Raw genomic sequence first — 22,456 nt, forward strand, 5'->3', positions numbered from 1 at the left:
AGGGCAGGTACAACTCCAGCTTGGCTCCCACTCAGGGAGATGCTGCAGGGGGCTCAGGGAACACGGGGCCAGAGGGGGTCTGGCCAAAATTCAACTGATAGCAGATGGGCTTTCATGCAACTCGGAATTCCTCACTGAATTCCCAAGAAAGCAGGACAGGGTGGTGCCTCTGGGCATTGGGGACTGCTCAGGACGGCCCTGCAGGGCAGAGGGGCTGTGGGGCACTGCTGGGTGGGGGATTGGGCTCATTTTTAATCCCTGAAGGATCCCACAGGATCCCAGAAAGGGCTGGAGGGACCTCAGAGCCCACCCAGTGCCACCCCTGCCATGGCAGGGACACCTTCCCCTGCCCCAGGCTGCTCCAAGCCCTGGGACACTGCCAGCAACTGCTTAAAAAATACTCCTGGTGAGGCATTGGGTGAGAGGAAAATGTCACTAAACCAGATAGAAAGCAGTCATTTCTAGCAAGGAAGACAGAGACAAATTACAAATACTAAACATTTATTGGTTTTCCTCATAGGAAGGTTGCAAGATTCAATTTCAAACAACAGGACAAGGGCTTTCATTGCTGTTGGGATTTTGTTTTGCTTCTTTTAAGGGGAAAGAGAGGAGGAACTGGTGTAAAGATACTACCAGAAGCAGTGCAAATTGAGATAAATTTCCTTCTTCAGCATGCCAGTGCTGAAACCTCAAGCCAAGCCCTTCCCAGTTAAATCAGGTCTATTTTCCAGTTTCCTGTACATCACTGAACAGTCAGGGCCCTCCTCTGCAGCCTCCCCTCCAGGAGCTCCCAGCAGTGAGAGCCCTGCGGGGCAGTGAAGCCTGCAGGAGCCAGCACGGTGACACTGCACCAACATGAGACCTGAACAGAACAGAAATGCACAAACCCCCTCCTGCCAGGCACCCCCAGCTGCCTGCCACAAACACGGGTTACACAGCCACAAAAACACACGAGAGGGAAATCAAGGAACCCAAACACACCTGCCTTGCAGTGCTAGGCCAAGGAAGGCAAGCTTTGAACAGGAGTTACTGACACCTTGTGCGAGCCCACCGTTGAACAGCTGGGCCCAGTCCTGCTCACAGAAATTGCTCCCTGGATCCCCCAGGGGCAGCAGGCCCGTCCCCAGCAGCAGCACCACGAGTGTCCCAGCCCCAGCTGGGGCTGCCACGTGCAAATCCCATCCTCTCCACGTCCTGGCCCCAGCCCTGGGCTCCCCAGGGCTCCCTCCCTGCAGCCCTCAGAAGTCGATGTCTGCCAGACCTGTGGGAAGACAAAGAGGGATTTGGGGCAAGGAAGGAGGGTTTGTTCTTACCCTCGCTGCACCAGGGTCCTTACATACAGCAGGGGAGATGCTTTCAGAGTTATTTCGTATTTTTAAACTTAAACATGAAGGATTTGGTGTGAGGAAAGCAGGAAACAGGTTGGGCTGTACTTTTAAACCCTTTTTTGATTGTGATGCAGCAATTAATTTAATGAAGTCAATTTGCAGAGGCGCTGGAATTATTCATGGCAATGTTCAGGAACCTCAGGGTCTGCCCATGAAACCAGGAAGATAAAGCAGGGGAAGGTGCCATTCATGAGGGCAGTAAATTCACTCAGGATAAAAAAGCCCTGCTTCAGACTAAGGCACACCCAGGCCATGTCCACTGGACACTTGATTATCACCCCTGAGATCAGTGTCTCCTGTAACTGCTGAGACACCCCAACCTCACACCCTGAGCTGTATTTTCACTAATCACAGCACAGAGCAGAGCTGAGAGCCCCAGACTGGGGCTGCTGTGAACACCTGAGCCTTTGGGCCCCAGCTCCTCCAAACCAGGCTGTTACAGTCACCACTGCTCAGCCTGAAGAAATGCAGTGTAGAAAGGGGGTCTGCAGCTCACAACTCTGGAGATGCAGGAGCACCAGCACAAGGCAGCAGCTCTGTCACAGCAGCAGCAGCAGGGTGTTGAAGAGCTCCTTTTACCAGTTTTTATTTGAAGATCTCCTTTTAGCAGCTCTGTCAGAGGCTGTGCTGCCCAGCCAGGCTGCAGAGACCAAATCTATTCCCATTTGCTGAGGAACAGTCAATAAATAAAATCTGCTCTTGGATACTCAGTCAGGAGCAGGGAAAGGGCAGAGAGGATGAAGGGGAGGAAATGATTTAAGTGGCAGGCAGAGTTTTTCTGGAAAGACTGAAGTCCCTGAAATTGCAGCCAGAAGTAGAGACAAACTGACTGCAACAGAGTTGTCTTTCTAATCTGGACAAATACAGGCTGTGGCCATCCATGCTTCAGCCAAGCAACAGCTCCCCTCATTTTATCATCTCTTGAGCAGCAGCAACATCCAAATGCTACAGAAAGCCTAAATCAAGTCTCTCTCTCACAGAAATTCCAGTCCAGGAGAGACAGAATTTTAGGAACAAAAGGAACAGGTAGAAGAGTTCATTTCAGAGGGAATATTTTTCCCCAGGGAGAAAGCAGTGTGGAAAACTTCAGTGTCAGATGGCTGCAAATGGGGACAGTGCAGAGAAGCTGGGATAAGTAATACAAATTTATTTTTGTGTTGTCAGGACACTGTGCCTTCATATACCGTGTGCCCATATGGCACTTCCCATGCATGGATTTGTAAACCTTTCAATTAGCACTGATGGGATAAAGCAGGCAGTTATTTAAAGGAACCCATACGGCATCTTCTGGTGGAAAAATTCCAACTCCCCTGTACTGGACAGGCTTCCCACTTGGAGGCCATAAAGCCCCAAAGGAGCAGCAGAGCCCTGGCACAGGGGGCTCTGAGCACCCCTGGGGATACAGCCCAGCCCAGCCCTCCCCAGGACATCTCCAGGGCAGGATCACCCCCAGGGGCAGGAGAGCATTACCCAGGTTGCTGCTGTCCTTGGAAGCCCAGCAGATGCAGTAGTGCTGCATGAGCTGCTCAAACAGTTCCTTTTCATCCAGGAATTCAAGGGCTTCTATTCTGTAGGAATAAAATAAAGGTCGGGATTTGAGCTGGATTCTCAGCAGAGTTTTTACTGAATTTTCACTCCATGGGAGTGAGAACTATGGCCAGAAAGGCAATTAGCTCTCCAGGGAATAATTACAGGTATTGTCCATGATGCCACCACTGGTCCCACCCCTGCCAATGCATGGAACAAGTGACCCCCAGGCTGCTTCCAGCTCCTCATCCCTGGAATTCCTGTCCAGGACTCATCTGTGTAACTCCTCACAAATACCAGGGCTGCTGCTGAGGCTCCAAGGGGCAGAAGTTCCTCAATGCACTGCCAGGTGTGAAGTGCTGCAGAGGAGCACTCTGGGAAAGACTTTTCTGAAGAAAAAGCATTTGCCTCAGAGATTCTGGAGGACAGAGTTTACATAACCCTATTTCCTGGCATGTGGAACAAGTGCAAGGAGCTGAACAGATCCGAGGTAGCCAAAAATGCTGCAGAGAAAGCACGAGCTCTGTGTCTCCACCAGTGCCATATGGTCCCACCACACATCCCTGTTCCTATTTAAACCACCTCTGATTTCCACTCTCACCTGTTCAGTTCCAGGCTCTGAGAAACCCCCATAGGTGAAGATTTTGACCAAGGTAACTTGCTCAGCTAATTCCCCCTATGAATGACTCACAGCAGTTCACATTTCACATTATATCCCTAAGAAGTTACTCCTCAAAATTTCCCACTGTTTAGCATTTAATGCAGGAACATTAACAAAATCCAGGCAGGGTAGTGAGTGTTTAACAGCCTTTAGTCCCTGCTCTGAGTTCTGCAGACCCAGCAGTCTCCCCCTCATGATTTCAACATCTCGTGGTTTAACCCCAGCCAAAATCTTCACAAGGAACATTCTGGGGACTGCAAAAACTCAGCACAGCATTTCTGTGGCATCTCCCAGCTGCAAATTTCTGTCAGGAGATGCCTTCTGTCACACCCAAAGCAGCCATCGCTGCTCCCAGCCTGCTCCTGGCAGTTCACGCTCTGCACCATCAGCCCAGGCATTGCCCTGGAGGCTCTGCAGAGCCTCAGGAGTGCTGTGTCCCCTGGGCAGCCTGCTCTGCTCCACCAGGGGAGCCCACGCGTGGCAAGGACCTTGGAAATGGCACGTGAGGATGGCTCTGGGGTGCAGGGGGGGTACCTTTTGACGTCAGCCTGTGGCAGGAAGCTGTACACCTTCATCATATCCACGGCACGGGCGTTCTCCCAGCCACTCTGCAGCAGCCTTTCCCTCTGGAGAGCAAAGCACAGCTTTCACAGGCCCCCAGGGGAAGCACCAGAGCACAGCTCTGCCCCGAAGGATCTCACTGGGCAGTGCTTGACCTGTCCTCTGAAGGGCTCCCAAACTCTTCCCTAAGTGTGTGCTGCTGATCTCTGCAGGGCCAGGCAGGGCTGCTCTGCCCAGGTTTGTGCAGCCACTGACATTCAGCAGCAGAGAGAAGCTCTGGCCTGACCTAACTGTGGCCTGCCAGGACCTGAAGGAGCCAACAAGAAACATGGAGAGAGACTGATTACAAGGGACACAGGGAATGGCTCCCACTGCCAGAGGGCAGGGAGGGGTGGGAGACTGGGAACTGTTCCCTGGGAGGGTGTGAGGCTCTGGCACAGGTGCCCAGAGCAGCTGGGGCTGCCCCTGGATCCCTGGCAGTGCCCAGACCAGGATGGACAGGGCTTGGAGCCCCCTGGGCCAGTGGAAGTGTCCCTGCCATGGCAGGGTGGCACTGGGTGGGCTCCACAGTCCCTGCCAAACCAAAGCATGCCCCGACCCCAGTGGCCAGCAAAGGGCTCAGTGCTTGCCCCACCCTGCCCTGGCCCTGCTGAGCCCCCAGGGCATACTGAGAACTCACAGGCAGGTCAGCAAAGCTCAGAGCAGCCCTGTGCCCCTACCTGGGAGTCCAGGGAGCTGCAGAGCTCCACCCCAGCCAGGTTGCAGTGCCGGCGCTGCAGGTTCTCGATCATGATCTGCCCAAAGCGGTCCCTCATGTTCACCTGGGGGGCACAAGGGGACAGAAACGGTCCCTTCCCAGCACAGCAGAGCCTGCCTGAGCCCTGGCACTGCCTGGGTCACACGGGGTGCCCGTGAGTGGCACAGCTGACAGCAGCTCTCACTGCCCAGGAGAGCCCAGTGCCAGGGGGACAGTGGCACTGCCCGCAGGGACACGGGGCTGGCAGCACAGCTGCCTCAGCTCCCAGCACCCTGCTCGGCTCCCCAGCAGCCATTTACAGCTTGGGAGAGCCTGTCATAAATCCTGCAGCCACCCAGCTCCCCCGAGGCAGTGCTTCACTTGCACAGGGAGAAACAGAGTTCGTGCTGATGTGATTTCTGCTCCACTTTGCCAGAGAACACAGAGGTAATTATGTAATGTGATACAGCCAGAGCCAGCACTCAGCACCGTTTCTTTCTGCTCTGCTTTAGCCAAATCAATATTCTATGGTTTTTTCTCCACGTATGGATTAAGTCTCAATTATTTTACTTCAACATAGTTCAGAAATTGTCTTTCAGAATAGCTGTATTTTCTCTACAATGAGCTAAGCAAGCTGCAAGTTAAAACACATTACTCCAGAAATTCAGCAGAAACTGCTGTTCCTACAAAAGGACATGGCCCACTCTCATTCCTCAGCAACTCCCACCTACGAGAGCAATTTGAATGACAACAATGCAGGTCTAAAAATGCCCCTTGGGTTTTACCTGCTCATAATTGATAACCATGGCCACGGGGAAGGTGCTTGCTGCCCACTTGAGCAGGTTTGCAGACTGCTGGGGGGTCATGTAAACCAGCACACACTCGGCCACCAGCAGCGTTGGCAAACTGTAAAACAGAACCAGAGCAGAACATGATTTCCAGCACAAGAACAAGAAAAATCTGCTAAGGACTGTGAGCAAGCAAGTCACTTCATGTCTGCACAATTTCCTGAAAGAGCTCCATCTTTTATGAACTAGACACTGAAGACTGAATGAAATCTCTCCATCACATTGACTCAAACTGGGCTTTCTGGCAGCTGTGAATTAATGAACCACAGAGACTCCTGTGGTTGTGAACCAGAGATTTCAGGGATCAATCTCCCCAAAAGCCAGCCCTGAGCACAGAACCTTGTGCATTCTGTGAGTCCTCTCTACAGCAGGAACTGGGGTGTGTTAAAATTCCCTTTGCAGGACCATTGTGCCCTGTACACACAGCTCACAGTCTTGTGGAGATCAGTGAATTCAGGCATTAATTACAAATAGAAAAAAAAAAGTTTTCTCTTCAAAAAAGTTCTAGGAAGAATTTTAATTAGACAAATTTGTTCAGTATCTGTAAAACAATCTTCACATATTATTATCTAACAAAATGTAATCTATAGTTTGCACGTTGCCTCTTCCCCCTCCATCCACAAAACAACAAAAATAGACATCTACACAAGTGATTTTCTTCACAATTATTGAGTTTGCTTTTAATTGCTGGAATGAAAGGGGAAAAAAAGTCACTAGAAGCAGGAGAAATTCCACAAGGAGCAGCAATGTAGGCAAGCAAGGCAACATTTCAGAGGATGGAAGTGTAAAGAATTAAATGGCAATTTGATGCATTCTGCTTCCCCATATGCTCTCTCCCACCCAGCCAGATCGCTGCTATTTATATTGCTTCCATTTGAAAGGTCTGTCCATCATCCACTCAGAACTCAACTCCTGCCCCCCCAAAGCCTCGTGTTGAACAAGAGAACCCCAGGGGAGCTTTGGCATTCACATCCCAAGGACTCCACTGCAGCCCCACCACAATGTTTAGGAAACAACAGGGGTATGAGAGGAGGCCACAGAAAAGGATTACAGAGCTAAAACTCAGAAATTCAGAATCCTGGGATGGTTTGGGTTTGGAGGGATCACAGAGCCCAGCCAGTGCAACCCCTGCCCCGGCAGGGACAGCTCCCACTGTCCCAGCTCCAAGCCCTGCCCAGCCTGGCCCAGGGCATCCCCGAGCCCCCACTGAAAAAAAAAACCAAAAAAAAAACCCACAAAAAGCCAATGGGCCCCCCCAAAAAAAAAAAAAAAAAAAAAACAACCAAAAAAAAACCCCCACAAGAAGCCAACTAAAGCCCTGTGATCTCACTGTGTATCCAAGCCATGCTTCTTCAGCTTGTCCTCCAGATCTGGGGAGGAGCGGAGGTCTGCTCCCACGATGGAGTAGCGGCTGGAGTCCAGGCTGTGGGAATCTGCAAGCACAGGTGGAGGGACAGCTGAGAGGGAGGTGCAGTTAGGAACCACAACCCCTGCAGGGGAGCACAGGGCTGGAGCCCAGTCTGCTCTGTTACACCCAGCTGTGAGCAGCAAACTCTTCTTTTTGAACCTGAATTCCCCTCCTGGCTGTGTTTTGCAGTGCTCCATCACCACCAGACCCTGCACTGAGCTCCTCTCCCTCTGCAGCCATGCAGAGAGGTTAGCCCAGCTGTTACCATGGTTTCCAGCAATGCAGAGAGAAGGAAAATGGCAAGATTAAAGGCTGGGTTTTTGTTTTGTTTGGGGAGTCTTCTTAGATGGCCCAATGTATGCACATAGGAACTAGATAAAAGTACATCAATTTCGGAAAAACTAAGCTAGGTGACAATATTTCAAATATTAACAGATACAGCTATACAAATTAACTGCATATGTAGTTATATAATAAATATGGGGAGCAGCCAGAGACTTGGGGCAAAAAGAAGGTATCATTTAGCCTTTTGGTATGATTTAGTGGTGCTATTTAAGAAAGAGTCAAATGACAGAAGGTATTCTGATTTTGCTGATATTCCCCTGGGATACACCAGGAGCCTGTGGATGCTCCCCAGCACGAAGGAGGGACAAATGCAGAGTCCAAGGAGGCCCTGCCACCCTGGCCCAGCTGGGAGCAGGCAGCAGAGCCTCTGGCCATCAGTGACTCTGACACCCAGCAGCAATGAGGGCACCCAGAGGAGCCCAGTGCCCACAGGAGGCACCTCCCAAGTGCTCCATGACACCCAGGCAGAGCCAACGTCCTGCAGAATACTGGGATGGCTCTGGAGGGGACTCAAAGCTCCCTGGGCAGCCCCTTCCAGTGCCTGGCCACCCTGTCCATGGAGAAATTCCTCCTGATGTCCAGCCTGAGCCTGCCCTGGCACAGGCTGAGTGAGCAGAGAGCTGGCTGAAGGGGCAGCATGAAAGGGGCTTCCATTTCAGGAGAGGGGAGCAAAACAACTGGGGCCAAGTGTGGGTTTGCCCAGCCATGACCAGCAGTGACCAAACACCCCAGAGGATGCACCTCTGCTTGCTTTTCAACTCCCTGGAAGTGCCACTAGCAAGGAAAATAGCTGCCATTCCAGCAACACTTGGGAGCAGATCCAGGAATCAGAAACAGTTCAGAAAGAGAGTTACAAGGGAAGAAAAGAGAGAAAAAAAAAAGTTGTGCAGCATGTTGAATGATTCAACATTTTGAGTCAAGGCTTTTTCCATGTGCATGTTCTGTAATAGCTTTACTACTTCCCACACCCTTCTATTTAAGTGATTACATCAAGGCCATGATAATGGCATCAAAAAAAGCCACCCAAAAACCCCACCACACACAGGGAAGTGTTTAAATAGGGATTGGTTTCTGTCCCTGGATACGGCACAGCGAGCGTCAGCCACCACAATTAGTAGGGAATTAATGCCAGCTCCCTGTCCAGCCTCGGAGGCTGGGTCACACAAATACATCCACAAAGAACAGAAATAAAAGCCAGAAATAAACCACAAAACTTTTTAAGTGATCAGGAGAGAAGGAGCACAAACACTCCAAGGTGGAAGTAAGCGTGCTTTGCTCACACCTCACTGACTGGAGCATTTTTATCACAAAACCCTGAATTGGTTTGGGGTGGAAGGGACCACAGAGCCCATCCAGTGCCACCCTGCCATGGGCAGGGACACCTCCCACTGTCCCAGGCTGCTCCAGCCTGGCCTTGGGCACTGCCAGGGATCCAGGGGCAGCCACAGCTGCTCTGGGCACCTGTGCCAGGGCCTGCCCACCCTGCCAGGGAAGGATCTCTCCTCAGTATGTCACTGAATTTCCCCCTTTTCAGTCTGATCATACTGAACTAGGCAAGCTTCAACTGCCCCAGCACCTCCCCTTAGGGAGCAAACACACACTGAGAGCAGGGCAGGGGCAGCTGGGAGTGCCCCTGTCCCCAGCCTGGAGACAACATCCACCCACAAACATCCCAAAAACTGCTGGGACAGGGCCTGGCACCAACTCCTGCAGAGCTGGAGGCTCTTGGGGCTGTGCTGTGCAGGGAGGGGCTGGACTGGGGTGCTCCCTGAGGGTCCCTGAGCACTCAGGATGCTCTGGGCAGTACAGAGTGAGCAATCTGCTGCCCAAGGTGAGCAGCCCTGCTGCAAATGGATTTTACAATTCCTGCCATCCACAGGGCAGCTGGAAAAGCAAAACCGAGGTCCAGCTTGGCAGCACAGTCACGTGGTGCCCATTGATTTCTTGTGAGGAACAGGAGCTTGTTTTACCTGAATTGATTCTGGGTGCATGTTCACAGCCCTCTGCTCACTCTCACTGCAGGGCTGTGACTCAGGCCAGCTGCCCACAGCCAGTGACACTTGGTGGCTTCAGGCACTGCAAATTCCATGTTCCAGACACTAATTCCTAGCAGGCACAGCAGCTCGTGCTGGTTTTTAGTGAGGCTGTTGGTTGGTGCTCTCCCCTAGAGCTGCCCTGGGGATCTGTGTGATGCTCACACTCATGTACAACGATTCTCTCTGAACATGGCTGAAATGAAGGTGTGAGAAACACCAAGCTCAGATTTAATTGCAGAAATACAAGGGAGGGAATGGAGAATGGGGGAAAGATGAGCCCCCGCCCCACCTACCCCAGCCCTGGCACAGGTTCAGCTCTCCAGGGATATCCAGTAGAGAATGCTCTGCCCTGGGCACACACCTGTGGTTATTTTCCCTGACTCTGGCCCACAGGCAACAACACAAGTGGTTCAGATCCCACAGGCATAGAACAAGACAAGCTTGTAGTAACTGAATATTAGCAGGAGCTGCTTGTAGTTGCCTTTTGACCTCAGCACATAGAATCTTTTCTTCCCAGCTGTGTCAGAACTGCTGCTGTGCTGGAGGGAGGCCCCAGGCCCTCCTGCTGCCCTAACCCAGCTGCTGGGGCAGCACTGCAGCCTCCAGGCACACCAAGCTCTGCCTCTGCCTCAAGAGCTCAGCTTTCTTCTCTTGCTCTCTTCTCACATTAATGCAACAATTTCCTGGAGCTGTTCCAAGAGCCAGCATGCAGGATACCATTGACTGCAAGTGATTTCATCAGGATTTTCATGCTCAGGTATGTGTGCAGCTTCTGAAAGCAGCAGCCCCTGCAGCCTGCCCTGCACGCTGCTCTGCCCCAGCCCAGCTTCACCCCACCAGCCCAGCAGCACCGCACGCTCCCAGCCTGTCCTGGAGGCCCAGGGCCAGCCCTGCAAGTCCCCTGACACCCACACTGGGCCACAAGAAGCTCTGGGGATGGAGGAAGCTGAAAGAACCAAGCTGGCCAGGGCAGAAGGCTGAGAGGCACACAATGAACAGGCACGGTGTGACAACAGCAGGGTGAGCAGAGCAGCAGAGAGAGGACCTGGATGTCCCTCCATATCAGCACAACTCAGCCAAAATTCCAAACACCTAAACATTCCTGGTGCACCAGAGGCAGGAGTGTGCCTGATGTGGGCAGGCAGGCACAGGGAAGGACAGGATTCCAAAATCCCAGCCCACATCCCCACAGGAATGAGCAACCTTTGCTGCTCCTGTGCCAGGGGGTGACCCCAGAACACTGCAGGCTCTAACACCTGTACCAGGACACTCCAGAGGCCTCCCCAGGATGACACCCAGCCTTCCAGAGGCCAACAGCAGCTCCAAAGGGAAAAGTCAAAGACAGGAAACATCTACTAACACTGGCACCCAAGTTGTTTTCTAGCTTTTTCCAAAAGTACTTAAAACTGCTTTGTATTTCTGGACCATTACTGAGCTCATGCTTTCATCTATCTATTTATTCTAATACCCAGATCCTGCAGGAAGGCAGCAATAATCATTTACATGTGAGGCACAAACTGTTTCCCCCCCATGTGCATCACTTTCTATTAATCCACATTGAAATCATCATCAAGTCACTAATTTCACAAGATACTTCTACAGTTCTTTACCACTCTTCAGAGTTTGGATTTGCCAACAAGCTGCCACTTACTAATCACTATTTTCCCAATTTTTTCTTAGTGTTGAACAACAACATACCCTCAAGCACAGATCTCCATCTCCTCCATAACAAAAATGAACAACATATGCTCGCCCTCCATCCCAGCTCCTCATCCATATGAGAGCCATTCCTTCCCCACAACCACTGTGCCATTTCTCTGGCACACTTTGCCATGGGACACAGTCAAAACACGTTCTTGAAAAGCAAGCACTGTGCTGATGTCCTTTTCCAACAGCTATGTTGGTTTAGGGAGCTCCAGCAGAGCTGGAAGCACAGCTCACCCTTCAAAGGCCACAGGACTCCTTCCCAACACATCCCGTGATTCCTGTGTTCCACAAGGCTGTCACAGCTCCCATGACATGCCCAGCAGAGACATCAGTCCTGCTGCCTTGGGGCTCCCTGGATTTCCCTGGAGCCATCTGAGGCACAGCCACAACCTCCAGCTGAAGAGTTTGAAATGAGAGGGCACAGCCCAACCAGAGGCTGAGTAAATTCCTTGTCAAGTCCCTTTAGACCTGTAAGAGCTCTCAGCTCATCTCTTTGATTTATCCATTTATTCCAGCACCTCTCCTGCTGGCCCTTCCCCAGGAAGCAGCTCCCTTAACTGATCCTTAAACCAGAGCTCTCAGGGCTCTCACGGGGCCTGGCCTGTGGCTGGGCTCAGCTCAAACTGGAGTCCCACAGCCCTTCCACACCTCCTGGGCACTGCTGCACCCCAAAACCTCGGTGCAGAGCCTCCCCCAGCCTGGCAGCAGGCTGTGACTGAGCTGTGACACGCAGCCTGAGAGGGGAGCAGCTCCAGAGAAACCAGTCCCAGCAGTGCAGCCCAGGGCAGGGGAAGTGGCCACTAACAGCCCAGGTCACAGCAGGGCAGGCTGAGAGCTCTGCAGGGGTTCTGCTGCTCCAGATGTGCCTGCAGCTCCTCAGGGACACAAAGGGACACTGCCAGGGCTGCCTCTGGGCAGTGCAGGTGCAGAGCTCTCCCTGGGGCCAGATGTGCCCCAGCAGGGCCAGCCTGCAAGCCAGGGGTCCCCAGGAGCCCTTTCTGAGCTGGACTCTGGGCCTTCATCTCTGGAGGCCTGAGGGGCCAGGGGAGAGCTCTGCCCTAGGAAGGACATCTGCAGGGCTGGGAAGAGCAATAACGTGCAGCAGTAAAATCTGCAGCATGTGCCCAAAGCTGGGCTGGAACTGTGCCAGGGAAGGGCCCCGTGGTGACAGCAGGGAACAGCAGGCTGTGCCAGGTCCCACTGCTCACACAGAGCACTCTGGGGGATGCAGGACTGCTGCCCCCTGAACTGTGCAAGGCAGCTGCTGCAGCTCAGCACCTGCACTGAGAACATGAACTCAACGGAGCCCAGGGAATTTTCCACAGGTAAAAAGGTTTTCAAGTGCAGTCCTGACACAAATACACAATTATAGGATGATTTGGGCTGGGAGGGACCCTAGAGATCATCCAGTGCCACCCCTGCCATGGCAGGGACACCTTCCCCTGTCCCAGGCTGCTCCCAGCCCTGTCCAGCCTGGCCTGGGCACTGCCAGGGATGGGAGCACACAACCTGCTGTTCCCTAACGAGGGCAGAAACAACAGAGCACAGCCACATCACACCTGAAGTTATTATCCTTTAATACTGAAATGTAACAAACAGCCCTGGCTCAGGAGCCTGGACTGTGCAGGCTGTGTTTCTGCTGTGAAAACTCTGCTAAATGTAAAGATTTGTGCTCTTAATGAGACAGAAAGCAGATAAACACTCAATAGATATTTTAATCCAGTATCCATGCCTCTCTGTAGCACTTTTTTTCTTTCCTGTGACAGAAAAGGAGCTACATATGAGAGAAAAAGAAAAAACCCAACAACTTTCTGCCAGAATAAAACCACTTAAAGAGAAGACATTTCTAACATGACATGGAACAAATGGGCAGGAGTCTGTAAGAGAAGAAAAAAGCCTCTTTTCCCTCCCAATTCTCTGTCCAAACAGCATTTCAAACATTAAAAGCCTGCCCACATAGCAGAACAAAATGATCAGAAAAGTTTTAAAAGTGCTGCAGTACATCACTGACTGAGTTTGAAGATGACTCACCTATTAGAAGAGAGTCCCCTGAATGGGATTCCATAATTGGTTTTGACAGGGGAGGTTTTGATCTGTGGGAAGAAGGAAGAAGCATCTCAGAGCAGTTCAGCCTGTTGAACAGTGTGCTTACAGCTTTTTTCTTAACATATATATATATATGTGTGTGTGTGTCTGTGTGTGTGCCAAAGGCAGCTGAGGGAATATCTCTGCCCTCTGCTGGAAAGGAAAACCTTTGCAAGTCTGGTGGAGCTGGAGCTGACTTTTATACACAATTTCTGCAATTCTGAGAGAACATTTCAAGAGAAATCCAGGCAAATTAAAAGGTGTCCTCAACAACCCTGATGGTTCATTCCAACAGGACATTCCCAAGCAGCAGCAGCTGCCTGCCTCCAGCTAAGCAGGCACATCTGGGAATTCAGTGCTGTCCTCAACAGAAAGAGAAGGTTTCATCACCTCCAAGTGCCAGGACACTGCCCCTGCCACACAGCAAGCTCTGCTTGGCTCCCCAAAGCCTCTCACCCCCTCTGCAGCCTGGGGCAGTGCTGCAGAGCCTGCCTGCACCATGAGCCTTTATTCTACCTCCAGTCCTGGAATGGCTTGGGAAAGGAGCTCAGAGCCCACCCAGTGCCCCCCTGCCATGGCAGGGACACCTCCACAGCCCCAGGGTGCCCCAAGCCCTGTCCAGCCTGGCCTGGGCACTGCCAGGGATCCAGGGGCAGCCCCAGCTGCTCTGGCACCCTGTGCCAGCCCTGCCCACCCTGCCAGCCCAGAACACAAAGAGTTTCTCAGCAGAGATGCAATAATGGCCCAGACTGGCAGCCAGTCTCCACAGCTGAACACAGGCCTCACACTTACTTGATATTATGTATTTTTCTTGCAACGATCATTGGAAAATCCACTTCAAAATATTTCTTAGGGAGGAGATTTTCATCCTGGGAATTGCAGGAAGACACTAGAATTAGGGACACTTGAGTTTCACATGCACAGGACAAGACAGAACCTCAAATCCTGAACAGTTCTGGTTTGGCTTACACTGCCCTTTGTAACAGTGCTGAACCAGTGTCCCACAGCTTAAACCCTCTAAAATCCAGCTGAGAGACATTACAATGCCCTCTAAGAGCTAAAGAAATGATTTACACTGGATGTGATCACAGAACCAGCACAGCTGGGGTGGGAAGGGACCTGTGGAGCTCACCCAGTGCAAGCCCTGCCCAGGCAGGTGACAGGAATGTGACCAGGTGGGGCTGGGATGGCTCCTGCCAGGAGAAGGACTCTAACCCCAGGCACAGGGCAGTGAAACACACCCTCCAGCTGTGTCCTGGGCTGTGGGAGGGCACAGCACAGCAAACTGCCACAGCACGGAGCAGCACTTCCAGCACAGCCTCCTGGGGCAGAGCCAGCAAGGTTCTGCAGGGGCTCACCCAGACAGTGAGCACAGGGCAGCTCTCCCCAGCCCACAGCCAGGGCACAGGCACCCAGCCTGCTGGACACCACAGAGGGCAGAGCTCTTCCTTCCATGCTGGCAGGACTTCCAGCCTGCTGGAGAACTGTGCCAGGTTTCTCCCTTTGTGCTGGCTGTCAAGCTGTGGGTTTCTGAGGTGAAAGCAGCACCCACCACTCCAGGAACTGCCCCAGCTCTGCACACTCATTACACCACACCTGCTCTCTGCAAGGACAAACAACTGGAATTACAGGCCCCACTTCAGCTCTTAAATCACTGTTACCAAAACAGTATATTGGCAGAGCTTTTATAGGAATGCAGGTAAGGGAAAAGCTTCACATCTCAGGAAAAAAAAAATAAATCAGAATTGTCTCTCTTCCACTGATGGAATACAATAAACTGTGACCAAGCAAAATGCTCCTCAGGCTTCCCTCCAGGACCCAAATTTACCCATGTAAATGCTAACGAGAAGACAATTCACTTAGATGTGTGTTCACCCAGAATGATACCATCAAACAACATCTGAGTAACTGAATTTCCATGAATCACACACACACAAACAGTGCTATATAAGGAACAGGCTGCCCAGAGCAGCTGTGGCTGCCCCTGGATCCCTGGCAGTGCCCAAGGCCAGGCTGGACAGGGCTGGGAGCAGCCTGGGACAGTGGCAGGTGTCCCTGCCATGGCAGGGCTGGCACTGGATGATTTTCCAGATCACTTCCAACCCAAACCACTCTGTGATTCCATGATTTACATAAATAAACTCACAGCTGGGGTCCCAGGGGATGTGGAGAAAGCATGGCAGCAGGTCAGGGAGTGCTCCTGGCAGGGGATTTACAAGAATATAAATACAATTTATTCTATTCACTCGTCCCTGGAGAGCTGCAGGGTCCAGTCCTGACCCCCAAGAAAGACAAGGAGCTGCTGGAGAGGGTCCAGCAGAAGCCACAGAGATGATTTGGGCTCTGGAGCATCTCTGTGATGAGGAGAGACTGCAGGAGCTGGGCCTGGCCAGTCTGGAGAAGGGAAGGCTGCGAGGGGATCCATCAATCCATACAAATCCCTCCCAGGGGTGTCAGAGGATGGTGCCAGACTCTGTTCAGTGACAGGATGAGGAGCAATGGCCAGGAACTAAAACACAGCAGGTTCCACCTGACAGGAGGAAGAACCTCTTTCCATGAGAGGGGAAAGAGCCGAGCCCTGACACGGCAGAGCCTGGAACAGCTGCCCAGGGAGGGTGTGGAGCCTCCCCCAGGAGCCATCCCAATCCAGTCCTGTGTCACCTGCTCCAGGTGACCCTGCCTGCGCAGGGGCTGCCCTGGATGAGCTCCAGAGGGGTCCCAGCTGTGGTGGGGCTGTGAGAGCTCCTGCAGTGCTGCCCTGGGGGACAGAGCCAGGCTGCAGAGCCCAGGCAGCCCCTCAGGAGCCCCCAGCCCCGCTGCCCTGGTTACCTTCAGCCTCCAGAAGAGGGTGTCCATGCCAGCCCCAAGGTTGACAATCTGGCAGTTGCATGCTGTCTTCTCCAGGAAAGCCTTGACCAGGTGACTGACGCCGTGCACACGAGCATAGTAACCTGCAGCACACACAGACCTGCCAGTCACCACTGGCACACAACTGGCCACATCTAACACTCGGGAGGGGCCCCAGGCTGTCTGCAGAACAACAATGCCTCTTTTTGAGATGCCTGAGGGCTTCTGGTTTTCTAATTACAAACAAAACGCCATGCACTGATAAAACTCAGCCCCCTGGGCAAACAGAAGTTTTAGTCAAGTTTCACCTCCAGCAGAAAAGAATAATTCTACACGTGCAGAGACACAACTGCCCTGAGTCAAACCAACATTTCTGATTGCTTTGAGGAGATCTCTGCACTGGGACACACAGAGACAGCCCATTCAGAACTCAGAAAGCAAAGGAAGAGACTCACAGATTGATATTTAAAATATCAGACACAGCATGGATGGAATTACTGCTGTGAAGAAACCTTGTCTCACACACATTCTCTGCCCCCCAAAACTCCCAGGGTGCAGAGGTTTTGTCAGGACAGGTAAGGTGCCCCCATCCCTGTTCCAACTTGCCTCTGTTGATCTCAGGAGCCTTCCTTTCCTTGGCTTGTCTCACAAAATACTGGATGTAAGGGTCCTTCCAGTAGCCAACACTCACAGCAAACCTGTGCAGCAGCAGGGAAAAGAGAGAATTATGAAATAAGGTCCCCAAAAGTCACCCTGAAAGATACACAGGCTGGAAAGTCCCTCTGCCCTGGGTATGCACATGCAGACACGGTTTAAAAATCTGTTCCATGTGTGGAACTACTTGAATGAAAAGACTGTATAAAGTTTAGTCAGAAATTTTAGCTGTTGCCATATTCAAAATGCATCTCCTTAATGGCCTCTTCATTATTGGATGAAATTTTGTGAGCAAAGACCCAAATCTCAAATATTCCCTCCTGGGGGACCCAGAAGATGAGCTGTCTGCCTCCAGCTCCTCAGGCACACAAGTGAGGCTGTACTTCTACCCACTGTTCCATGGCACGGTGTTTGCACGGATTCCAGAGCTCCAACACACCACTCCAGCACAGTGCCACTCTGATTAACAGAACTCACGGCTTGTACGACAGCTTCCCAAAGGAAAACCCTCCCGCCAACAACCGCCCTGCCGCCACGAGCCCAAAGCACAGAGCCGGGCAGCGACACCGTGCCGGGCAGCGCCCATCCCGGCGGGACGGGCACGGGCACGGAGAGCCCCGGGCGGGCTCCCGGCTCAGGGATCGACCACTGCCCCGCGGGCCGGCCGGCAACGAGCCCCGGCAGCAGCAGCCGCTCCTGCCCGGGGCTCACACCGGAGCCGAGCCGGGCCGGGCCGGGCCGGGCCCTGACCCCCCGCCGCCGCTCATTGGGCAGCCCGCGCCGCAACTCGGCGGCCATTGGCCCGTGCGCTCAGGGCCGTGCACGGCGCCCAATGGGAGCGCGCGGGGTGCGGCGCCCCGCCTGGGAAGCGGCGGCGGCAGCGCAAGGCGGGCCGGGAGTTGTAGTCCGGCAGCCGGCGGGCGGTACCAGCGCGGATGCGGGGCGGCGGCTGCCCGGGGGCTCGGTCCGGCTGCCCCTCGTGAAGCAGCAGCGCCCGGTGCCAGCCAGCGAGCGAGCGGCGCAGGAAGAGCCGCGGCGCTGAGCGCAGCGCCATCCGGGCCGCGGGCGGGACATCCGGGCCGGGGGCGCCCGTCACGCGCGGCGCGGGCGGAGGGAGGGTTCCTTTCTGCCGCGTTGCTGTCGGGCTGTTTGCTGTGTTTCTCCTTTCTCTCCCAGCGGAGAACGCCCCGAGCGCCTCTCCCGGACCCCGCTGGCCTCCCCAGGACTCTGGAGGAGCCCTGTAGCTGCAGTTCCCAGCCGTTCCCAGCTGCGGGGCTCGGGAAGGTTTTTAACCGGGTAGCAACAAATCTGTTCCCAGCCAGGGAAGTGCCCTGCAGCTGTCCCCGAGCTCAGCATGCAAATTTCACCCATGTCACACACTGCTTCTCTGGCAGAAATCAACGCAGAAACTTCCTTCTGCTTTTGGTAAAGATTTCATTTGAAAAGCAGTTCTTCTGTTGAGAGTATAAATTGAAAGTCTACCAGTACTGACAGTGTAAAGTTTTTATCTGAGTTTATGTCTTGGTGGCCTCCTTTCCAAGAACTCCCTCCACGGGTGTTTGTTTTCCTTGGAGCCCACACAGCCCAGGGCAGGTGTGCCAGCTCATAAAGCCCAAGGAAGAGATTTTTAATAGCTTTGTTTTGCTATTAAAGAGGGAACAACTTCCCAACCAGCCTCCCGTTCCCATTTCACATGACTGAAAGGATTTTTTTGTGTTGGGGGGATTAGTGGCGTTCCCCGTTCGCGTGTGCCAGCCCCCAGCCCCAAATCCCGGGTGGAATGTGGAGCAGCCCGGGCTGTACCGGGCGGGATAAACGGCTCGGGGTGCCTGGTGCTGCCCGCAGGAATGCAGGGCAGGCTGAGCCTGGGTGGGGAGGCTGCCACTGACCTTTGCCCGGGCACCTGAGGGCAGCGGGGCGCTGGGGTGTGGTGTGTGGGCAGCTCCTGCCCCTGTGCCACGCACTGGGGGTGCCCTGGGCGTGCTGGGCTGGGGGAGGCTGCTCCCGGGGAGTGCTGGCACTGCTGGCACTGCTTTCGTTAAAAGCTGTGTAAGTGACACCCAGTCGCTGGGTTTTGCAGGTTTGGTGTTCATTAATGGTGACTGTTTCATATTGCTCACCTGCTGCTCACATTTCGTGTGCTAGTCAAGCATTCCTGGAGTCACCAGGCCCTTATTTTGTTTCCCAGAGCAAAATCCCATAGCAGGGATGGCTTTTAACAGGTTTCACTTCCAGGTATCAGGGCTGAGGCTTTCAGAGTGGTTTGAGAAGCACTGCAGGGCTCATGAAGACATGGGAGACACTCAGCAGGGTCCCACACGGGGGTCCCGAGGCGCTCTGGGGGTCCCGAGGCGCTCCCGGGGCCGTTCGCATCGGGCGCTGCCGGTGTGCGCCCTGGCGGCTTTCGTTTCCTTTCTGCCGCGTTGCTGTCGGGCTGTTTGCTGTGTTTCTCCTTTCTCTCAGGTTTCACTTCCAGGTATCAGGGCTGAGGCTTTCAGAGTGGTTTGAGAAGCACTGCAGGGCTCATGAAGACATGGGAGACACTCAGCAGGGTCCCACAGGCAGCAGTATATGCTCTGTTCTGTTGAGTTTGTTATGTTCTGTTGAGTTTATTGTGTTGTGTTGAGTTTATTGTGTTCTGTTGAGTTTATTGTGTTCTATTGAGCTGGAGAACTCGTCTGTTGGTTCTTTGCTCTGGGATGGAGTGGGGGTCAGGGGGATCCCTGGGGTGTGTGAATGCTGCACAGGGGGTGGCTCTGTGTTCAGGGCCCTGCAGGGAGGGGGCTGCTCCCAGGAGAAGCAGTGCTGGGAGCTGTTTGGGGTCTGTGGGAGGGTCCATCCCCTGGGGCTGATCCCTGCCTGCCTGCTGCAGCTCCTGGGGCTGTGTTTGGAAGGGCTGTCTCCTCCTGCTCTGCTTTTCCCTCCCTCAGAGCTTCCTGGGCTGTGGGAGGGCAGCCACGTTCCCCTGAGGTCAGCAGGGCTGGGCACCCTGGCGTTGTTGCCTTAATAAAGGCAAATAGTTTATCCTTAAAAACCTTATAGACAAAAAAAATACAGCTTCATTTTTTAGTTTATTAGAGTGAGTACTATAAAACTCATGGATTGTGAAACTATGATATAGATAAAAAACTAATAAACTTCTGAATCCAAACAAAAAATACCATCTCACACATTTAATCCCAAACCTGACAAAGAAAAAGATAAAACTCCACAAGGAGCTGTCTGAGTGCAGGGAGAAATGGCACTGCCCTTCTTCCAGCCAGCTTCCAGGGGTGCCATCCTGGGCCTTGCACCCCAAACACCAGACCTGGCATCAGGGAAGGAACACCTTGATATGGGAAATAAGAAAGGATGGGCAAGAGCTCCATCAAAGCTGAGGAATGGCATTTATGAGAAGCCTGTGAGTCCACAGATGAATTATATGGAGTTATGAAATACATGTAGGAAACTAATTAAAGAGGGGATTAGCTCAGTGGAACAGGATTCCACGATAATTAATAGATGTGTTAAATATTTTGCAGCAATTATCTCATGGATGTTCTTGGCTGCCTTGAGTGTTCAATCTGCTGCTGAGGACCTTATGTTTCATGTATTGGACAGATTTGTTGTCAGTGCTGCTGAGGGGAGCAGCACGAGCCCTGGGAAACCTCAAAAGTGAAATATCAGAGCTTGGCAGGGGCACTGGAGGTGGCATCACGGGGTGATCTCAGGGCAGGCTTAGCTGGAGGAGAGAGCTGGGAGTCCTGGTGTGTGTTGGTGCTCGTGGCATCCTCCAGGCTCTCACATGCAGTCGGGAGAACCCAAAAAGCAGGGCTGGGAGTTGCAGGTGAGCAGGGGCAGGGCTTGCCGCATCAGTTCCTCATGAGCTGAATTAATGCGTGGCCATGAAGTGGCATCATACCCACAACGGGCACAGGGCTGATCACCCAGAGGAACCAGCTCAGCTGGCTTCATCTTGGGCTGCAGCCTGAATCCAGCTGCAAACAGCTGGGAAGTTCAGTTCGCCTGAAAAAATGAGCTGGGGAGGGAGTGGAGAAGAAAGGAGTGACTTTAATTCTGAGCTTCATGAGTTTCAGTGATTTGTTAGGGGCCATGTGCTGGGATTGCTTTTGGTGGGATTTCTGTCCTAATTCCTCTAAATCTTTATCTCTGTATCCCCTGGGAGCAGCTGGTGTGCCTGGCCTGGGCACAGAGCACTTGTGGGCTGGTTTAGGGTATGCTGTCTCACAGGTTGGAGGAGGTGAGGTAGTTCCTTCCCTTGGGATGCTTCCTGAGCAGATCCTCACTGCAGCAGAGCACCTGAGTGTTAGGCTCAGAAATTTAAATGATATCATGTTTGATGTCAGCAAAGTAATTCTTCACGTAGCTACAAGGGCTTGTCTTGGTTTCTGTACTCTTTTGTAAATTACAAAGGAGACAGATTTGATTAGAAGCTTGGGAATATTCTCCTTTATAGCTGCATCATCCCTAATGAAAATAAATGTTCAGAGCTATTGTCATCAAAGCTTTGCAGTGATACACTAATAAGCATTTGAACGACATAGCTGAGTAATTTCCATGAGGAATGAGCCCGTGGAGAGGTCTGGATGTGCTGTTTGCTTCCAGAGCCCAGGTTGGTAATTAATGACATTTCAGGCTGTGACAATCTCCACGAGCTGGGCTTCCAGCCCCTGGGGCCCGACTGCTGCTGCTTCCATCAGGTTCTCTCTTCATCCTTTAGGTGCAATCCCCGAGTGCCATTCTGATTAAAAATGATTCCAGACAACTGCTGGGGAGGTTTGGCTCTGCTGGAGTCACCCCAGATCAGACAGGTGGATTTCCTTACTGCCTTTGCTGGGAGAGATACTCGATCTGCCCCGAGGCTCTGGCAGTAATTTAAACCAGGCACAGGCAGCTCTGACTAATTAGAAATCTGGAGGAGCCCACAGAGTGCCTCAGAAGGCTCTGGTTTTGTGCAGAGGCTGACTTACTGCAGTTTCTGTGCTCGTTTCCCACTGCTCAAATACAACTCCTTGTGTACAAATCGGTTTTTCCAGGCCCTGGACTCATGGCATTGCTGTGACTCACCAGGGCTTTTGGAACGTGCCTTTTAATAGCGCATGTCCTGCATAAAAGTTACTGTGCTGAGCTATATTTAGTGTTTCTTCAAGCCACTTGGCAATGCTCGGGTCTTGAGTTGGAGCTGGAGTTGTAACATAATTATTAGATTAAAGCAGGTTATGTTAAAATGCCTGTTATTGAAATATTGTACAAGGAGGAGCTGCCTGCGTTTATCTGTACATGGAAAACCTGCTGGAAAGCAACAATTTCTAGTAATACTTCATGGAAAATGTGGATGGTCCAAATTATTCCTTTTTTTTTACTGCTAAAGCATTAACTGCTGATTCTTGTCTTTCTTAGAATTGCTCTGCCTATTATTACTTAAGGAAGGTTGTTCTGCTTCTTCATGTTGTGTTGACAGTACTTTGAAACTCACTTTTTCAGTGTCCAGGGTGGTAAAACAAAAGTGCATCCATCTCTCAATACTTCCATCAGTATAACATTAACCCTACGGTGCCATTTAATATCAAAGAATGTTTTCTTTAATATTTTTCTGGTTTTTGGTGGGGGAAAAATTGAATAGGACCCCAGTACTTGGAAATTTCTGGTTCAC

General features: G+C 52.3%; 1 protein-coding gene across 1 annotated transcript; it reads right to left on the reverse strand.

The window, feature by feature from the left end:
• Nucleotides 1-480: 480 nt before the first annotated feature.
• Nucleotides 481-16,896, reverse strand: LCMT1 (leucine carboxyl methyltransferase 1). Its single transcript, XM_039732330.1, has 10 exons — nt 16,756-16,896; nt 16,132-16,253; nt 14,095-14,171; nt 13,249-13,310; nt 7,052-7,154; nt 5,659-5,779; nt 4,857-4,958; nt 4,111-4,202; nt 2,859-2,956; nt 481-1,261 (listed from the first exon to the last, which is right to left on the reverse strand). The coding sequence occupies exons 2-10, from the start codon at nt 16,156-16,158 to the stop codon at nt 1,239-1,241; spliced, it is 705 nt and encodes a 234-aa protein (XP_039588264.1). The 5' UTR covers nt 16,159-16,253; nt 16,756-16,896; the 3' UTR covers nt 481-1,238.
• Nucleotides 16,897-22,456: the final 5,560 nt, after the last annotated feature.

Source organism: Passer montanus, unplaced genomic scaffold, assembly GCF_014805655.1.
Source record: "Passer montanus isolate IOZ18808 unplaced genomic scaffold, ASM1480565v1 scaffold8, whole genome shotgun sequence".
NCBI classification, from domain to species: domain Eukaryota; kingdom Metazoa; phylum Chordata; class Aves; order Passeriformes; family Passeridae; genus Passer; species Passer montanus.

Excerpts from the sequence above, each read along its gene's own strand:
- LCMT1 (XM_039732330.1), bottom strand. The coding sequence starts at position 16,158 with ATGGACACCCTCTTCTGGAGGCTGAAG. Across the intron at positions 4,203-4,856 it reads GCAGCTCCCTGGACTCCCAG|AGGGAAAGGCTGCTGCAGAG; the intron begins GTAGGGGCACAG and ends TTTGCTCTCCAG. Across the intron at positions 2,957-4,110 it reads CCACAGGCTGACGTCAAAAG|AATAGAAGCCCTTGAATTCC; the intron begins GTACCCCCCCTG and ends TTATTCCTACAG.